The sequence below is a fragment of the Lagopus leucura genome, unplaced genomic scaffold (genome assembly GCF_019238085.1).
Source record: "Lagopus leucura isolate 7727_CA_CO unplaced genomic scaffold, USGS_WTPT01 Super-Scaffold_100001, whole genome shotgun sequence".
NCBI classification, from domain to species: Eukaryota; Metazoa; Chordata; class Aves; order Galliformes; family Phasianidae; genus Lagopus; species Lagopus leucura.
In genome coordinates this window covers 7,650,230-7,671,182 of record NW_024962262.1, presented here as the reverse complement: position 1 = coordinate 7,671,182, position 20,953 = coordinate 7,650,230, and the positions used below count along the sequence as shown (strand labels likewise).

Genomic DNA, 20,953 nt, shown 5'->3' with positions numbered 1-20,953 from the left:
TTTTTTTTTTTTTTTTTTTTTTTTTTTTTTTTTTTCATCATTTGCTTAGTATTAGTGGTGTTCTCAGGAACTTACAGTCTGCCAGCTGATGTGCACAAAAACATCATTCGCACATTTCCACTGCTGGAGACATGGAAGTACTGTTGAAAACAATAGTCTAACAGATCTGCAATGTAAGCGAGGACAGCTTTGACAATGACCAGAGTTGAGAAAACTCATCTTAGTGATCCTGACCACCATAACCAAAACTCCTTCAAATTCATAGCAATGGCTTGAAGAGGCTAATTTCTTTTATATAACAAGGCTGATTAGCTGCTCTAAATAAGAACACAATGCTCCTCTATTTTTCCATGTCTTGTTCACTGATACGATATTTCTGCTCTAAAAATATGCACTGATTACCCTCTGTCTGGCAAGAGGAAGGGCTACTCTCAATTTTCCACTCTTGACTTCCACACTTTCCAGATGTGTGAGAGAAGACAAAAATTATGACAATACTGGAAAAAGAGAAACGTTTTTCAGGGAGTACAAATCATATGGCAGATGATGTCTAGATACAAAGAAAATGTTGTGCTGAGCTTTAAATCATACTGCAATACTGACAGACGTGAAATACTGAGAATCTCATACAAAGATTTCTATCATCATTAATTAGTCAGGTGAAAACAATCCCTTAATAGAAAAGATTTTTTTAATGCTATACCCATTTTTAGTAGTTCCATATTTTAATTATATAACTTCGTTTAATCATAGTCAATTGGAGAAATCTGATGAACCAAAAAGTCTGATGATGAACCTGTCTGCAGACCAAGGAATATTCTAGGTCACTCAACAAGTTCTTACATTTCAATATCAGTCAATCCAAAGTCTATATCTTGAAATATAGAGGAACTGCTGTAACATTCCAAGTCTAATACATCCCAATTCCTTGATATTGTGAACAGAAAGAAGAAATACTGGCAATGCTTAATGTTTTTGGACTATGTTTCTTAGACATCTTTCAGAAGCAAGAGAATAGTTCTGATCTGCCTTTTTTTAATTTGAAACTGTAATAATAAATTTCTCTAGAATAGTTGCTCAGATTGTCCTGAATAGCTGTGGACTGGTTTTACAGATTCACCTGACTTCACTTTATTAGGGAACTACAGAGCACATAGGAAGAAAGGTATGCAAGAAAGGCTTGCAAATTAGTTGACTTCTGTGCTTCAGGAAACATCCTGCTTGCCCAAGATCTGTCTTAACTGGTTCTGAACTTCAAGGGGGAGCAGTAAACAGGCAATGTATCTTTGAAAAGATGAGAGAGTCTAAGTTTTCTCCAGAGTATCCTTACAAGCATTTGTCTTTGACTGACAACTTGCCACGCTGTCAGCATTAGAATCATATGAGCTCTTCATTTATGCGATTGGCATCCAGCCATGAATAACATGATGTATGAACATGTTGCAGAATAAGTAAGGCAAGAGAAAGGGTTGTGTGTGTGTTTTATGTCTTTTTCTTTGATGATATTCCTGAAGGAATTACTCAGTATCTGACAATCGAAGCAGCAGGTGGAATAAGCCTGCAAACTTATTCATAGAACTTTCTGAGCTATGCCATGCTACCTTTGTGAAGATTACCACTGTAAGTCAAGGTGCTTTATTAAGTTCCATTTAAAAGCTTTGGAAATTAATGTATTTATATTTCAGATTTTATTTAAAAATCTGAAGTTATGAAGTTCAGTAATCTGAGCTAAGGAGGGTTGCTTTTGACTCTTAATGCATATATGTGTGACCTAAAAAGAAAAGGAGGAGCTTGCTTTTGTTTTACAAGTTTTACTTTGTTGAACTCTACAATGTTTGTTTTAGAAATATTATAGATCCTTTGTATTTATCAGCAACCTACAGGAGAAATGCAAGCATTTGAGACAAACATACGGCAAAGAATAAATCTACAAAAAGAGACTTTTTTTTCTGACAAAAATATAGCAGAACAGCACATCATAACAAATTAAACTTTTTTAATGTTAAGTGGTTGCCATTGAACACAATGACATAATGGTAGAGTGGACATCATTGAATTATTTTTTTTTCTTCTTCTTCCTGGGTGTGCCCTTTCTCCTTAAAGCAGTATAACATAACATATACCTTGTCAAAAATACTTGGTTCACAAACCAAAAACATTCTTATTTTAATGCATACGAACATTTATAGATAGAATATATATCCATGCAAAAGATGTTTTAAATTCTTTTTAGTAAATTCTACATTTTATTTATCTATAAAATCATGTATAAACTGGGAGGCCAGCATCTATTAATGATGAGAAATGAAACGTTCAGCATCAAGTACAATGTTCTTTAGAATTCCCAGTACCTTTGCTTGATGCCAACTGCAGTTACAAGTAAGAAGCATATTGCTAATCACACACTGTAATGTCCTTGAGATAAGTATGGTCTCACATAGCCTCAGATATGTTTTAATAAAAGATAATGCCAACTGTACATTAAAAAGAAAAAAACATCACTAAAAAGAACTTCATTCTCTTATTCAAATGCCACTGATATTCCTATTCTACTCACCCCTCAAGTTTTCTGGTCTTATAAATAGATTCCATCTACCAAAAATCATTTTCCTTTAAGCAGCTGATCAGTCTTCCCAAGTTCATAAAGATCTATCACAAAAAACTCTTGTACAGTTCTAACAATAATAATACAATTTGCTATATTGAACTGACAAAGAACTTTATATCCAATTGGTGTCATCCAGAATGAACAAAATATAGACGCTTTATTTCCACATAACAACTGAATTTTTATTCACATTTTAATATAAAAGATTTGGCTTTAAAAACATATATGGACTTTTAAATAATAAAAATAATTGCTTTATAATATGTTGAGTTATCTTAAAATGTAACTGTACTTTATGTGGTAATTTTCATGTCTTACATGTTTGCTGCTGAAGTCTGGAAGTATGTCACATCAATAAAAATAAACTGATTGGCTAAGCCACTGGAACGAAAAATTCTTGAAATGACAAAATAGGTTTTGACTTTAAGCCTCTTCTGACAGTGTTGGCATTTATTTTTTTTTTTCTTTTCAGTTCCTGCTAATGTTCTTCAGGACTGAGGGACTGTGTCCAGAATTTAAAAGGCAGAAACTTTTCTTCTGTAATGGCATGTGCAGTTTAGAGATTAATAAGCAGTTGGGTATAAGAGGTTGAGACCCTGTAGATTGAGATCTTGAAGGATACAGTGACATCAACAGGTAAAATAACTAGCTACAGGTAACATTTCCTTTACCAAATCATTTGATCTTAAAGCCAAATTCTTCAGTACAGTTTCTTCTTTATCTCACTTACGCTTTTTCTGTAGCTCTATTGAACCTTTAAAAGAACTAACCCAAAACAAAACTATTTCACTTGAATTTGAGGTAAAGTACTATGAGCAATAGTATGGAGGATACATCCCTAAATAAAAAAGCTTTGTCTGAATTATTTTGGTGACTTTGTATGCCTCCTCCATTCTGAAAGACTATTTTTAGACATTTTGTTCTGATTTTGTTCATCTAATTTATGTCATATAGATGAGAAGAAAAACTGTTTATCCTTCTTTTGCCTCTCATTATTTCAAATATCAAGCTTTGTACAAATAGCAATATAATACCTATTTTGCAAATGTTTTTAAAATTGTATTAAATTTAACTTTAATTCTTTTTAATAACTGTAGGCTTTGAGGCATTCTAAATAATTCCAATTTTCAAGCAAAAGGTAACCAAAATAAAATATCCTATGACTGCTGCTCAGGAACGTGTTCTAAAGGCAAAAGGAGATGAGACAGCAGGATTTAGCTGTTACAGGGTATTATTCTGCAATATCATCAGTGATGTATTGAATCATACCCATATAAATATGACACGACAAAGAATATGACATAAGCAAGCTGAAATGGAAAAAATAGATATTTTTTTCCTTTATGTAGTGGACAGTAGATTTTTAAATCAAAATCACAAACTCTTACTTACTAGAATTTAAAGCAGTGTATAATATACATACATGTATCTGTGGAAATTTAAGAAATGCTAGATTAACACAGTAATTGTTTAATTTGCTCTAATGAAAATTTTGACATAAAGTTTCCAGAACAGAATATGATATACATAACATAAATTACATTATTAGTAAAGTGAGAAGTTAACAATTTCTGTTCATAGACAGGATGCAATTTTAAATCTCCTCAGCTTTTTATAAGTCAATATTTTTACCCATTGAGATTTTGCAAAATTACACCATGAACATTTTCCTCAGATTTTTAACCTACACATTTATTTACTCACAGTACGTGCAAATAAATGGGAAAATAAACATGCAAACTTTGCTAAAGTTACAGTCAGATATCATATTGTTTCAAATAATGACATTTGAAAAACATGTTCCCTGCATTGTATTGTACCATTTGAAACAAACAAACAAACAAAAACAAGCCCAAAACATATAATAGCTGTTCTGGTACAGAAGCAGTCTCTTTCAAGAAAAGCACAGCACAGCACATTAACTTACAAGCATAAAATAATTCACAGTACATACAATATCAAAGCTTTACATACCATCAAGAAGGCAAGAAAAAAAAAAAGGCAAGAAAGGCAGAAAAAGAACAGGAAAACATATGGGGAAAGATGCTACTGCAAAAGCTCTACATACTTTATGTGGTATGCAGCAGTTTTAGAATAGGCCTGACTTGGTTTTTAAGGACTTAATCATATTGTAGCAGTATAAGCAGAAACAAAAGGTATGTCGAATTTTCAAAATCCACTTTCTCCTCCTCACTGCTCTTTTTAAAAAATTTAGTTCATAGGATGTAAAGTTAATAAATTGCAGCAAAAATGGGAAAAAGGTTTCCTAGAGAAATGTAGTTAAAGTTTTGAAGGTGTCATCAGGTCTGATCTCCATGTAACCTGAGGCGTATATTTATTTATCAACAATTACATCACAGTTATTTCTTGAATTACATTACATTAAATAAGAACACCCAAACAGGTTAGGAGATGATGTTAATATTACCTTTGTAAAATGAGTGGGCAAAGCTCTGCTCAGGAATTAACTTGGCAAGGAATCCATGGTTCAAACTTGGGTGAGGGATAGATGGTATGACCACAACTGTGGAGAAAATCATGGAATCAAATGTGAGCCAGCTAGTATTCATGTGTGGCCTGGTCCACTGTGGATCCATGACAGAAATCCTATCTCATTGAAACATGCAAATCTGGTATTATCAACAGAAAATGCATTTCTAAAGGAAGAAAACAAGTTCTGTGTCAAGAGATAGGAAACAGCGTACCTATTATTAGGGCACTTCAAAAAGCAACATTACATGGGAGAAAAAAACAGACATATATGCACAGCACATACAGAGAAGACAGTTATGAGTAAAAAAGTTCACAAAAGCTAGCAGCTTTTTATTGCAGAACCATAACATAAACAGAAAAGCACAAAAATGATGATTTCTCACAATTGTCTATGTATTATATGTTCATGTATTATATTCAAAATGGAAAGCCCTTAAGCACGTGAACTTCAAAAACAATGTATAAGTGGTAAATTAAAACATAATGATTAATCAGAAAACAATGAATTAACATAAATGTAACATAAACTGGAACATACATTCTAAGAAGAATGAACATTAGAAACTCCATAAATGATGAAAGTAATTAAAATTTAATACACGAAGAAAAACATACGTGAAGAGCTTCAAAGACAAGTTCAATTATTGTTTTCAGCATTTTTAGCACAGAAGGCACAGTTATAAACAATCCCATGGGTTCTGAAAAACCTACTGAACTGATAGTGTAAAGTATTTGAAAGTTTGGATCTCTAATTTCTGTTGGGCTCTGACAGCTGCCAGGCTCCCTTCCACTCAGGCTGAAGAAGGCCAGTGAAAATAACACTACTAATGAAAAATCACAAACAGATCAAGGAAGGCAATAGAAATGATTCCTTTTTTCTGATACTCTTTCAGTAGCCTTCTAAATACAGGCACCAACACAGTGGACTGCAAGGAGCCCATCATCACCACTCTTCACCCTTCAGAAGCACACTCATTCAAACTAATAGAGTTCACATTTATATTTGCAAAAACCTGTTTGGACTTTACACATTTCATTGTAGACAGTTAAAGATATGTGCTCTTACTAACAAATGACAAAGAATTTGTCATCAACTATCAACTACCAACTATTACAGATTTAGCCCCATCAGACACTTTTTTTTAACATACAAATTAAAGAAATGAAAGCATAAAAAAGCAATATGCAAATGAAAACTAGTTATACTCTATAAGAAAATACATAGAATAAGTGAAATCAGCTAACATACATTAAAGAATCAAATCATTTTAGAGAAACAAAGTAGCATGTAATTCTCTATTGTAATTTTAAAGTGTTTGAAAATTGTTTGCAGTAATATAACTACAGTTCTAAAGTATCTAAACAGGAAAATGAGAAAGAACATTAAAAGAAAACAAATGTACCTGTACTTGTTGGTGAATTTATTTCTTGTCTGATATTTCTACCTGCCTGGCTCCCAGATCTTGCTGTTTCTCGTTGTGGTTCTAGTATATCACGGTATTTGGAGACCATCAGAACTGAAATAAAGTAGACTACTGCCAAAGCTAAGAACTGAGCCTGTTTGCTGTCGTCCTGCGTTAGAGAAAAAGGAGGAGTTCTATAATACTGTACATTTCCACTGAATTTTCACTGAAGATCATCTAAAAGCTTTATAAAAAAATACCCTTCCGAAATGTTACATCTGTTAACATAGTAAGAGATGGATTAAATAGATTTAATGAACTTCCAGTGAAGTAATATGCACACAACATGTATTAAGTGTTTAATCTTACAGGTAATTTGAAACCTACTCAAATCTCCAAAACAGTGAAGTCAGTGGGGTTTTCATACTAAAGGATTTATTCTTCTTTGAGGATGCTCTTAATTCTTCTCAAGAGTAACGGCAATTGACTTCTGATACCCCAAGAACGTTGGGGTAAATCTTTTGGACTCTTGGTCCTGCTGCAAAAAGTTAAGGGGCACTGCTGAAGGGGAAAATTAAGCTTGTTGATGCTTTACCAACTAACAGTGGGTACATATGAGGGCATAACATATCTGGTAAAAACATGAAGACTATGACCATGGTCTTCTTTCCAGCAATAAATATAAACTCCAGCTCATATTTTCTGAATTCTTCAACAGGATTGTTATCAGCAGCAAGCCCAGATTTCCAGGGTTCTATGTAAATATAAATACCAGGACCAGAACTCCTTTGCTGCTTTTCTTTTCCACCTACCCCAATGCAGTCTGCTGTTGTATGGCCATTACCTATTGCTAGGGTATGACCTTACTTGATCCCAACCCACTTTACATCATCTGAGAAGTCTTTTATCATGGGTGTTTAATTTGGTCACACGTCACTGCAACCCTTAAAATAGCTGTAAATTCTCTCACAGATCTGTCAGAAAAAAGTTTCCTCTGCTCTCTTCTCTAGGTAAGAAAAGATGTCAGGTGAACATCACACAAATTCAACCTCATTCTTTCAAGATGGTGAGATCATCTTGGCAGATAAATGCTTTTGTTTCAAGTTCAACTTTCTTCGGCTGAAAACTATTCCTAGATTCCATTCTCAATCTGCTCAAATTCAGGCTGGAGAAGTTTCTTTGTTTGTTTTTTAATTTATTTGTATATATATAATAAGTTCAGTTGCACAGCCTTCAAAAACAAAGTTGTGGCAAAGTTTCATGGTAAAAAAGCTGCTGTTATCTGACTTTTTTATACATCTGTATATAATACATATATTCAGATTCAGCAAATGTAAAAATTGGCTTTAAAAATGAATTTGTTGCAGTTCTGTAATGCATATAATAATTCTTCCTCCTACTGAAAAATAGCTGACATTTTTCAGTAATACAGTTTTAATTTAGGGGAGACATGTTTTGTTTTAGTTGTGGCTATTTGACTAATGTAAGATCAAGTCTAACTCCAAAATGAAATTTTGTACTAATCTCAATATTATTTTAAAGTACAGAAAGAGGCTGGCGGTAACAAAGACGTGAGCAAATGGTTTGCTGATAATACATACAGTGTAACAAATAAAGAATATTTTTAATTTTGGAACAGTGAAAATCTTTGAAAATTTAAGTGACAATTTTGAAGAAGAAAGAAGTGCAGAGCCTATTTATTACTCACCACATCACGAAAAACAACTGCTCGTAGACGATTGATATCAACATCCTGAAGAAGCCGATCAGGGTCTTTTATGGGAGAAAGATTGCCAGGGACGTTTTCAAGGGGAGTCTACAAATAGAAATGTTATGAGATTTTTTATTTTTCTTTCTTTCCCAAATGTCTTAATTCAAAGCATTTCTGTTAGAACCTTAATTTGACGACATTTGCAGATACCACTGCTCATCTTAGATGCTTGTTTGCTCTCAATAGCAGTGTGTTCTCACTATTGGACAAGGCTTCCACAAATAAAGCAATGCTTTGAATTACCGTCATATTCCTAATTATTTAGATAAAACCTGTTAAATTATCTCAGTACGTCAGAACGGTATGCTTTGCAAAATTAAGATAATAATGTGCACACATAAGGTGATTTCAGATTATAGTTGCTTCATAACAGCAAATCATTTTTTGCATGTCTTAAATTTAAAAACCATGAGCAGAAATATTCTCAAACAAGATTTTCTCTTAGTTTTACTGATAATTATTATAGCTGTTCACAGAATAATTCCAATTATTGCAAAGGCAATGAAATATGAAAAAGTGAAAAATATCATTTTTTGTGAGATTTAATGAAATAACATCGTGAACATAGCTGAGTTTGTAAATGCTATTTGGAAATAGAGAAGAAAAACCGCTAGTTACTAATGAAAATCCTGTTGCGAAAGGACAGGGGAAATGGTTTCAAGCTCAAAGAAGGGAGAAATAGATAGGTTATATGGGAAATGTTGTTTACAGTAAGAGTGGTGAGACACTGGCACACACTATCCTGAGAGGTGGTGGATGCCCCATCCCTGGAGACACCCCAGGTCAGGCTGGATGAGGCTCTGAGCACCTGATGGAGCTGGAGGTGTCCCTGCTCATTGCGGGGAGTTGGACTAGATGACCTTTAAAGGTCCCTTCCAATTCAAATGATTCTATAATTCAATGAAATTAAAACAAGAATCTGTTTTGTCAGCTAAAATGTCATATATTAGTCATGGGCTATATTAAATTGCTTACGATTTTAGTCTCACAAAAAAGATTCACAAACTCTCAAAGTTGTTAACAAGTTTAAAAAAAAATAATCAATGAATCTGTAATTAGTTATTAAGTTTCATTCAGTCAAAAAGAAAACACTGATCTATATTGTACGTGCATAGGTCTGTGGATTTTACTGGGACCAAGACGTTCCAGTGACAGATGTGACTGCAAAACTTATCATAACTGCAAATGCTTTGAGAGATTAAGAAATGGCTGAGCAGATACATAGGAGAGATGTGAGGAAGGGAACTTGATTTTTGAAGTCAAAAAAAGTGGGAGTGGTAAAGCTCATTAAAAATGTTCCAGTATACCACTGCATTAACATTCACTTGTTTCAAAGGAATACCAAAACATACCTTCACTTAAAGTCAGTTAAGAGCAAAAAGCTACTTTGCCAAAGCTTTTGCCAAATACTTAAGAAGGCAGTTATAATTATTTTATGATCATAAAAAGAAGTGGTACAGTCTTGTCAATGCTGCTGGTAAGAAGAGTGGATTACCTTGGTTGCTGCTGAAGCAGTTACACTCTGAAGAGCATCCTGAGCTTTACTGCTGATTAGTGAAGTCTTGTTCACTCTCTCTCTCTGTCTTTGCCGACATTCTAAACAGTTTCTCACAGCCACGCAACAAACTAAAAAAGTTATGAAAATGTCACGAGTTAGAATATTTCTCAATTATTTTCCTAATATTAATTAGTAGTCAGTATATGCCAATAAACACCTCCAAATAGTAACTGCAGCAGTTCTCACATTTGACGGTATTTATACTAAGAAAACATTAACAGTGACTTACTTGTTTCGTCCTTTCTAATGCTTTATTTAACTGCCCTATCACTATATTAAAATTTGAAAATGAATAGTCTCTAAATTGGAGCTGTCATATGTTATTGATCAATTATCAATACTTAAAATCTGAATGAGTTTGTGGGCAGCTGGAATCAATGAGAATAAACCACAAGGCTTTTTATCAGTAACAAGGTAATTGTCAAGACTTAGTAAGTTATATGATTAATAAAAGGACAAAATCCAAGTCTAAAGATTATTCAGCATTTGACAGATGAAAAAGTACGTAGGGGCACAATATTAAAGAAACAGTGTCAGATGATAGTCAAAATTTAATTTTCACCAGGACAAACTGACATAATAATAATAAATGGAATTATTCAGAAAATTTTAAATTTCCCAGATTAACTGTAACAGCATATAGCAAATGGTAAATAGTGAAGACAGATGCTAGGCTGTTGCAATACATATTAAGATCTGCAGCCTGTATAAGCATCTCAAGCTTTTAATTTCACGTAGCCTTGAACCAGTCTTCCAAACCTACAGAGACTTGGATAAGGCCTCAGTAGGTACGCAGCAAAACAGTTAGCAAAAACATTTTTTCACAATGCACTTTATTTTATATTTTTACTCCTTAAAAATGTACACAGCCTGTATAAAGGAATGAACAATTTCAGATGTGCCATTTCAATACACTTTTGTGCCTGATATGAACCAACCTTGAAACAGTAACAAATCAGCAAGAACAGGTACTTTTGTTTCATCACATCACAGTCAGTACAATAGTGACGTGTGTCACCATTTGATCTAGCTTGAGCTCACTGATCTGTAAGTAATTATTTAATACGCACTGTCTGCAGACTTACCCAGCCTCAGGCACTGTCGCATTAGACCTCCAGAAGACATGTTTTTTTCAGCTTCAATCTCACTAAAATTTAGAGAACTGGCAAATACTAGAACGTCAACCATTGCCATCAGACGGCTGAGAAACGTTACTGCTGTCTCTGCTGACATTCCTTGTGTCACTTCAATATTTTCCAGTTCAGTCTTTAAAAGGAGATAATTGAATTAAACAGATTGAACACAACTGAAATATGACGACGGTGTATACGTGTACAAATCTAAATTGTTACACTTACTGATAAATGCATTGAAAGTTATTTTTAAAATCTCCCATTATTACCATTAATGTAAATTGTGAGTGAAATTCAAAGTGAGATAAAATGAAGAATGAGAAAATTATTTAGATTAACATATTCTAACAAGTAATACTTAGTCTAAGATAAATGGGAAAGCTATTAGCAATTACATAAAGACAAAATGTGGCCAGATACTAAAACTAGGCAGAGGTGCAAGATACACTTCCATTCTTCTGTAGGCTAACCAACCTGGCAGGTAACACATTAAATGAAGTCCGCATAGCTTCTGTAGTCCTTTAGACACACAAGTAAATGTGAGGACTGGAGAGCTGGAAAACAGTGTGCAGTTCTGCTCTGCTTCCATGAACTGATTCTTTCCAGGAAACACTTACTATTGTATTATCAGAACCATATCAATACTCCTGGAATTGAAAAGGGATGGTTTGCTCCCTCACTACAGCAATGGGGAGGGAGTGAAAATGTGACCAGGTACATGGCATGCAGCTCACATTTCCCAGAAAAAGACCTTTTTTTTTCTAACGTAGTGGTATATTCTCCTTAATGGAAACCCACAGCTGAATGAGCTCTTTATTTCTGAAATCTAAAAAGGGGTCATGTTTTTCTCCAAGAAGATATTTTGATATCTAGAGCCATGTTTTCAAAAAGCATTCAGATGTCTAACAGTGCAGATGAGTGAGCAAACACTAAGTTTAATTAACAAAAGAATTGAAAACCGGATTTAGTGATCGACATCGTCCACATTGATACATCTAAACAGTATCTTAAAAATTGTCTGCAGATGGCATATTCTTCTTGATTGCCATGAAGATTTCAGATTGCATGGCTTTTTTAAATACAGTTTGGTCACTTGGAAAGGCATCACTTCTGTTGTGTTTGCCACTTTTGCTGCACTTGCTTAGAAGCACATATGAGAGAAATACAACACACATTTTATGCCATTAGGGCCATTTCAGAAGGAAAAGAAGTATTTCTAAAAAATTGCTATACTTATATATGAGCTACTTTTTAGAACAGCTTAGAGTATAACATGAAGACGGCAAACTGTGCCAAACAGTATTAAGGAAAAAATGTTTTTAAACATGTTGGATATTACATGGCATGTGTCATCACAATGATAGATAACACTTCATTTAATTTCTCCTAAGGATGTAACATGTCTGTTACAGGAGTGATTTGGGAAATGCTGTCATCTGTCTGATCTGCCCAATGAAATCACACAAATGGTAAAGTGACAGCTCCCAGAACTATTTCCAGTCACTCTCCTTTATCCAGGTCTCCCTCCTTGGTGTGCACTGTATTCCGACATTCTGGAAAAATAAGTTACTGTTTTTTGTAAGAGACTGGAACGTTGTTTTTAAAAGCACTCATTCACAGAAAATAGATCTGAAAAAAATCTATAGCTATAACAGTCTGCTAGAAAAAGAATCATGGGTGGTTACAGAAACTCGAACTTTAAACTCATGCTTCAAATAACATCAGGTTTGCTAGGAACCAGCTGAGTGCCTGTTGTTGATTTTTCTCATTTTAACTGTATTTTATCAATTGTGATCTTAAAAGTATCTCAGTATATTAAAAGATCTTAGTATATCGCTTGCAAGGTATGAAATGAATTCATTTTAAAAACATTCATATATATATATATATATATATATATATATATATATGTGTGTTTTAACAAGATTTTTGAAAACATTTAACTGAAGAAAAATCTTTTTTAAAATTTCTCCAAAATTTTGTTGGATATATACATAGAGAAGAAAATTAAAAAACTAACAGTCTTTTTGCAGAAAAACGTACTATTAGCTCTACTTATTAAAACAGTACACTGATATTCTAATAACATGTAAAATAAGTTCAACTGTTATCAAGCTGCCTTCAGGTACTAGCAATATTTTAGATTGGAGTAGCTTAGGAAGACTTAAGAAAGGGAACTTATCACCACCTCATGTCTACACAGGATAGTTAAAGAGCAATAACAAGTTTCCCGCACAATCACACGTTCAGGGCCTAAAGATTTTTTTTCTACTGAGAATCACGTTTATAACTTCCATTAGCTCAGAGATCTTCCTTTGTTTGGTGCTCTAGCTAACCTAATTGCCATACATGACAATGCGTTAAGCTACTGAATGGAAACGTGTTAGGAGAAATTAATAAATACAGACAATATATTCTTACATCCTACTACATGACATAGGAAAATAACAATAAAAGAAGCCAAAATGCTAAATGATTAAAACCAAGCTAGTTTTAAAAGTGCAAAAACTGAAACTTACAGTGGCAATACTAACCTTAGAACCCTGGACATGCAACAGACAAAACAGACAACAGATCACAACAATAAAAGAAAAAGAAAATTATTTAAGTTAACTAAAAATATACAATGCAAAATTGAAACAAATTAGTATCTTGGAATTATACATTTGTTTGATTTATAATTAAAACAGCATAAAATTTCAGTTCTGCATTTGAAAATAAATACTATAGATAGCTGTGTACAAGAAAAGAAAAACTGTAAATCTTGCATTATTACAGATTTCATGTAAACACTGGTTCTTCTAAACCAATGTATTTTATATATTATATATACAGAGTAATTTTAAGAAGCAATGTGAATGAAAATAATGTTTTCACTGATTATATAGAAATAAAATGAGCGTTTTACAACAACCCATTCAACTGAAATGTAATAAAGTAGTTAATCTTTGTATGAGGAGGCAAGTATAAAATGCTCTGACAAAATAATCATAAATCACAAAAAGCAAACTGGTTCATGCATAAAGCTCCTTCCTTTGAAGCAATGCAAGACAGTTCAATTAATATATATACATACATACATAGATATATATATATATAATGCTTGGGTCTAATTTCTTCAATTTAAACCAACACAACAGTGGATAAGTGAACGCTTTTGAACTACAAAACATTAAAAATTTACCAAGCCTCAAGACTGAGTTAGTCTTCAAATTCCAATCTTTAGAACTGAGCTAATACGTTAACTTTTTTATGCTTCAGTTTTGGGTACAAGCACTTTATTTTTGCTAGGAAGTCATCCTTAAGCTTTCTCTAATTGTGTTTGAAAAAAGAAACAAACTCCAGACTTTTTGGAATAAATTGGAAAAAAAATAATTTCAAGTGGTCTGGAAATTTACTCTCAGTTGTCATAGTTACTTCAGCTCCACAGTTGTATTTCTTCTGCCGTATTCCTTGAATCCTTGTCAGAACTGTTATTCTTGTTGTAAGCAATGATTGCTTCAAATTTCTAATTTGTACACAAAATTTATCTTCCTGCAGTAAGCTGCTATTAACAGAAACCATCTTCTGCAAACCCTCTTCATTAAAGATCTCAAATATGCCTACTTAACACTTGGACGCCATCTTAAGAATGTCTCCCTTACAGCTGTAATTAAAAATAACCCTCAAAGAACACCCTCACAAAAGCAAAGAAACAACTAATCATCATTTTATATTTTATCATCTCTCTCTAATATGCTCCAATTCAGTAAGCAAGACATGTGGAATCTACAGTAGAACATACTCTAGTTTATACTGCAAAGCAACAAAACTGGCTATACTTTTTGTTAATGTTTGCCTTCATTTAATTTCAGTTCACATGTATAATTCACATCCCTTTAAAAACAACAGCAGATGAAGCCAGTCATTGCATAGACTCCGAGATAGAGGAAGTACGTAACTGAAAGCGAGGGAGATACAGAAATGTAAGAATAGTTTATAATGAATTACAGAAAAATTTCCATGCAAATGCATGACCTATCTTAGGATACACTCAAAAATATTCTGGATGATTTTAGCAGCTGAAGATGGCCCAAGCACTGAGACTAAATGCAGGAAGATTGTTGCCTGAATAGCACAACCTGGAGTCACGTATCCATTTTTTGGCTCCTCCATGCAGGAAAGAACCCAACAAAGGCACATGAAGATGATGTAGGCAATGGAGCACCTCTCTTAGCATTACCTTTCTGTGCTGTGCAGATGATGGACCACTGGCACAGGCTGCCAGGAGGCTGTGGAATCTCCTTCTTGGAGATCTTCCAGAGCCAACTCATGTGGCCCTGGGCACCCTGCTCTGGGTGTCCTTGCTGCAGTAGGGGCTGGGCCAGGTGACCTCCAGAGGTCCCTTCTCACCTCAGTCAGTCAGTGATTCTTTCAGTAGGTGATGGAAAAAGAGTTCTGGTCTTTCCTCCCTTGCGAATTACTCAGGCAGAAAATGTCACTGTTAAGCCGTGGTTATTATTTTTATGTAGAGTTATATAAATCTACTAGTTTCAGACTTCTCTCTTTCAATTAGCAGCTCTTGGGAGGAGGACAGTGAGATAATCTTTTGTAACTGACTGCAAGCACTGAACTATTGTGCCCCTTTAAGATTAAGAAGAAATATTTTCTTTGCCACTGCATCTGCCAATTTCTCCACATCAACTCAAAGATACAAAAGAAATAGAAGACTGAGAACCTGTATGAAACTTTTAATTGATATGATGCATATCCAGGAGAGACCCAACATAGCATCAAGTCTCTTTGTTACTATCATGATAGTAAAGAAAGAGCAAGGATGTGCTGCGCTATTTGTGTCTCTCACAATTATTGAATCCACTTTCACACTAACATTTATAGATAGGCAGTAATGGAAAAGGAATGTAGTAGGATGAAATGGAAGAAGCTCTGTTCTAGATGGATGTGACTATGAAATCATCATCTAAGCTGTAAATTATTTCTAGGTTAAGTTCATAGAATCATAGAATCCTCAGGGTTGGAAGGAACCTTTGAAGGCCATCTAGTCCAACTCCTCTGCAATGAACAGGGACATGCACAGCTAAATCAGGTTGTCCATGGCCTGATCCAGCCTCACCTTGAAAGTTACTAGGAATGGGGCATCAACCACAGAATCACTGGACAGCCTGTTCCAGTGTCTCAACACCCTCACTGTAAAAGACTTTTTCCTATACTCAAAGATATCTACCCTCTTTAAGCCTTGAAGACATTTCCCCTTGTTCTATCACCACAGACCCTGCTAAAGATTCTGTATCCTTCCTCTTGTAGGTCCCCCTTAGATACTGAAAGGCTGTTCTCAGGTCACCTCAGAGCTTTCTCTTCTTCAGGCTGAGCAGCCCCAGCTCTTAGCCTGTCCTCGTAGGAGATGTGTTCCATCTCTCTGAACATTTCTGTGGCCCTCCTCTGGATGCGCTCCAACAGCTCCATGGCTCTCGTGTACTGAGGACTCCACATCTAGCCACAGTTCTCCAGGTGAGTCCTCAGCAGCAAAGAGTAGATGGGCAGGATTACCCCCATCAACCTGCTAGCCATGCTTCTTTTGATGCAGCCCAGGATACAGTTGTTTTTTTGGGAGTGCAAGGGCACATTTCTGGCTCATATCCAGCTTCCCATCCACCAGCTTGTACTGGTAATGGGAGTTGCCTTGACCCATGCGCAAGACGTTGCATTTGGATTTGATGGACTTTGTGAGGTTCACCTGGGCCCACTGTTCAAGCCTGCCTAGGTTCCTCTGGGGTGTCAACCACACCCCACAGCTTGGAGTCATCAGCAAACTTGCTGAGGGTGCACTTGATCCCACTGTCAGCATCACCAATGATGACAGTAAAGAGTATTTGTCCCAGCACTGATCCCTGAGGGACACCCCTCATCACTGATATCCATCCAGACATTGAGTCACTGACCACAATTCTCTGGACTCGGGTTAGTTTGCGATTATATCAATTACTGGGTAAAAAGTAGTTTTATTTATTTTATTTCTTATTTCACGGACTAGGATTAATTCAGTTTAAAACCAGCTAGTGATCTTTCAGTGAACTAGTTTATATCACAATTTACTTCTACTATCCTAAACAGATGGCTAAATTAAGCATTTAAGTAACACATGGAATTCTCATGAAGTGGAGAAATATATGCATAATAATAATAATTTCTAAATGTAATCTTCTTCTAGAAATAATATATAAAAATCGCTGTTATTGTTGCAAGACAATAAGAACATCCACTATTTTAACAAATTGCTATGTAGTATATAAATCTGTACAGCATATATACACAGACACATTATCCAGAATAAACTAAATAGTGAATTGTGAAATTACTGTTCTATAGAAGCAGTTTGCATAAACCAGGACAAAAACCTAAAAGCACTGAGACCATTCAACGGAATTACAGCCTAATTCATGCCGTGCCTGCCTAATCTATATTTTTAATATAAAAGATGGCAAAGAAAACATTTTCACTTTCAAATGCTGCCTAAAAATTTATTTTCAAAAATACCTCCCCACGTCCTTTTATCTAAAGTAACAATTTTCATCTCAAGGTGTGCCAACTTCTTTAAAAGGTAACACATGCAAAATCTTTTATTCAGCAATCTTAGTGTGATTTGACAACAGATAGCAGACTGAAGTTTTTCCTGTGAGTCTTGTGTTCTTGCTAATAGCAAGTAATTTCTTTAGTTAACAATGAAGATAGTACAGAAACAGCATTTAGCCATGAAAATCATGTTGATGTTCAACCAGTTGCTAATAAATACATTCATATACTTCACTAAAATAATGCAAAACTTTTTTTTTTTTTTTTTTGCCACCTAACAAGAAGTAAATATGAGAGTTAATGTAATCTCTGTTGCTGAATCACTATAACAAGAAATTAAGGTTGTGTTGCAAAATTACATTGGCAACACTCAGTGCTTACTAACCACTTCATAGAAACATCTTTGTTCCTCCTGTGTTTATTTTCTTCCCTTTCAAAGATCAGTACTAGCTGCAAATGGATATGGGATGTTCCAGATAACATATTTAGTGTGAAAGAGATAGTAGCTGATATTATGTGCAAAAAAATGACATCACATTCAAATACTGTATTACTACTGACAATTATACAATATATATTAAAAAAAAATTCATCTTTCATGAAGCATTTTATAAGGCAACTCTACCTGCCTGAGCTGTGCCGACCTAAGAACTTACAGCTTAGTAAGAACATAACAGTGGATAGAAACATCACTATTTCAAGACAAAATTAAAAAAAAAAAAAAGGAAAGGTCAGTAACTACTGGTAGAAGTAAAGAGCAAGTAGTGAGGGGGTGACTTCTGGTGTCATTTGGCATGCAAATATGTTGGCCATGCAAAACAGGTTTACGAATATCAATGACTAGCTATCAGGAACTGTGACTTTTCTTAAGAGTAGCCATGATTCATAACCATAGTAATAATGGTCTTCTCTTTCAAATAAAATATTAAATACATATGAAATATTAATATTCTTACTTAGTACTACCACTCTTAATAAAATTAATATTTCAAGTGAAAATTATGATAAAAAACTATTAACACTCCATGTATTGAAGCTTAAAAGTTTCAAATAAAAACTTCAATTTTTTGAAAGGAATTAGTGGATAGTGGAGAGGATTCCCTAGAGAAATAAATTCAGCTGCAAACAGTAGTTTGTATTACTAACAATGATTTTTAATATGACCACTAGGTGGAAATATTGTACTTACAGTTGGGGAAGTGGCTGCTGATAGTAATGGTAAAATTCCTCCACAAGCAATAATAATATTGTCAACCATCTGGGAAATGAGGTGTATTGTGTTGTGTACAAAAATAATATTTTCATTGCTATTGACAAAGTCCATCACTGACTTTGTGGAGTGACTGCAAGAACACAAACACAAAAGGATAGATTAAAACCAAATAATTGAAATGAAAGTTCAAACTTATTCTTTGTAATCAGAACACAAATGTTTCTCTGTTATTAAAGGAGATCCTTATCTACAAGATTTTCCATGCACATTGTCAAAAATATAAACAGCTGTAGACTAATGGACAAGTTGACTGGTACCTAATTTCACACTAGGATTTGTTTCAGATACACAGCTGAGAAGAATGGCTCAAAACCTTTTATTCCCATCAAGCAGTACTTTAATTCAGAAGCAGTTCTACTGTAAGCAACGTGACTGTTTCTTCAGTGTGAAAGTTATTATTCAGCTGATTAACAGAGTTCAACATACTGCACCAGTGCCATTTAAAGTAGCCCTCAAAATACCTAATGAAATTAGGCAGGAGCTTTTCATCATGACTTTATTAAACTGTAATTTCAAAAGGCTAATTTATTAGAGTATCATTGATTGAAGAAACCTGCTGACAGTGCTTTAAGGCAGAAAACCAATGATCTGGTAATATTTTGACCTAGTATAAACTTTATTAACTAATATTAAATTTAGCATTAGACAAAACTTTGCAAGACAGATACGCTATTACCTGTAATGCCAACAACAAATTGGTGAGAAACTGTCCCATGAAACAGTTCTCCCCAAAATATAAAAAGTTGTGTGAAAACACTGAAGAATTCTGAATCTATTCACACTATGTTTTTTTCCAAAACAACTTTTTGCCAGCCAGAAAACAAAAATTAAAAACTTCAATTGAAAATATGCAAAATAAAATGTTCACCTCCAAGTGTCACATAAGCAAAGGATTAAAAAAATATTAAAAAAAAAAATTTAAATTAAATTAAATTGCTTATCCTCCAACGACTGCCACAGAACAGTAAATCAAACTAGAAAGTAAATGCAATATAAATTGGTGCTTTGCAACAAATAAAGTAAACTTTTCTGTTCTGGAAATGAGATTATACAATGTCTACCATACTTAAGGGCAACTTAAGGGCACTGGTAACAACAAGTTCTGATAAAGTGTGCAAAAAGCTAGAAAATCATCTACTTGTTATTAGAAGTAACATAATCAGAAAAACTAACTACAACCAGAAGCTGGCACGTAAAATAAAATTATCATCTACAAAAGGTGATCCCTTAGAAAAATTTATAGGACAGAGTTTTCATTTGTAAGATTTGCAGGTAGAGAAGCTCTAGTGCTAAACATATGCTGAGACAGCAGCTCAGTTTAGTCAGGTATATATGAATTACACAGTCTCTGAAGCAAATGGATGCTGAACCCATGGATAAGGAGATGTTATAAGGTGGGAAGGAGTGAAAAGAGTAGATAAAAGATTTAGAAAAGCACTTCAGCTTAAGCCAACTCTATCCTTTCCCATTATCATGGTAACATCCATTCTACAACACATCTGATTTTTCCTTGTTGACAGAAACACAAAACAGGATTTAAATATCAATCATTCACCTTCTCCAAACATGTACATCTGTTTCTAGTGCAAAAAGCAAGTCTGTCAGGAGACGCTGGTGCATGGGAGACCATTTAAACTCTGGAATACGAAACATAGTTGTGCGTGGACCTGGACTAAACTGTCGCCGCTGCTCTTCTGTCATTGGCATCCCTCGAAATCCCAAGTCAACACGTAAATCTCGGTCTTGCTGGGTGACGGATCGACCTTGTACCGCCTGTATTAACAAGAAGGTCAGAAGTCATGTTATGTTTCTGTAATGAGTTTTTGGATAGATTACAGACTGTGAGAAAGGATAGGCTAATGCTGAACTCAAGCCCATACCACAGCAGATACTGACAATTCAACATAGGTACTATCATTTACTAAAGCTGCTACTCCAAATCAATCAGCATTGCAGTGCCGTACCTTGCCTTCCTTTCAGCTATTCACTGACGTTTTTTATTCACATTCTTCACTTGAAATATCACAGAAAAGACCAAATACAGCCTGTACAAGGTCAGCAGTTACAAAACTGTCATATGAAACAACTGTTATTTTTATGCAGCTAGCACAGTTTTTCTTGAATATTTTGCTCAGAATTTGAAA

At 34.4% G+C, this 20,953-nt stretch overlaps 1 protein-coding gene across 1 annotated transcript in view; it reads right to left on the bottom strand.

Annotated features, from left to right (window-relative positions):
- Positions 1-20,953, bottom strand: part of NBEA (neurobeachin) — a 466,212-nt gene that overhangs the window by 297,580 nt on the left and 147,679 nt on the right. Inside the window, exons 23-30 of the mRNA XM_042868525.1 lie at positions 20,365-20,582; positions 18,726-18,879; positions 13,501-13,509; positions 10,919-11,099; positions 9,771-9,901; positions 8,213-8,320; positions 6,505-6,673; positions 5,037-5,132 (exon numbers count right to left, since the gene is read on the bottom strand). Of these exons, the coding sequence (XP_042724459.1) occupies positions 5,037-5,132; positions 6,505-6,673; positions 8,213-8,320; positions 9,771-9,901; positions 10,919-11,099; positions 13,501-13,509; positions 18,726-18,879; positions 20,365-20,582 (1,066 nt within the window). The remainder of the gene's footprint in view (positions 1-5,036; positions 5,133-6,504; positions 6,674-8,212; positions 8,321-9,770; positions 9,902-10,918; positions 11,100-13,500; positions 13,510-18,725; positions 18,880-20,364; positions 20,583-20,953) is intronic.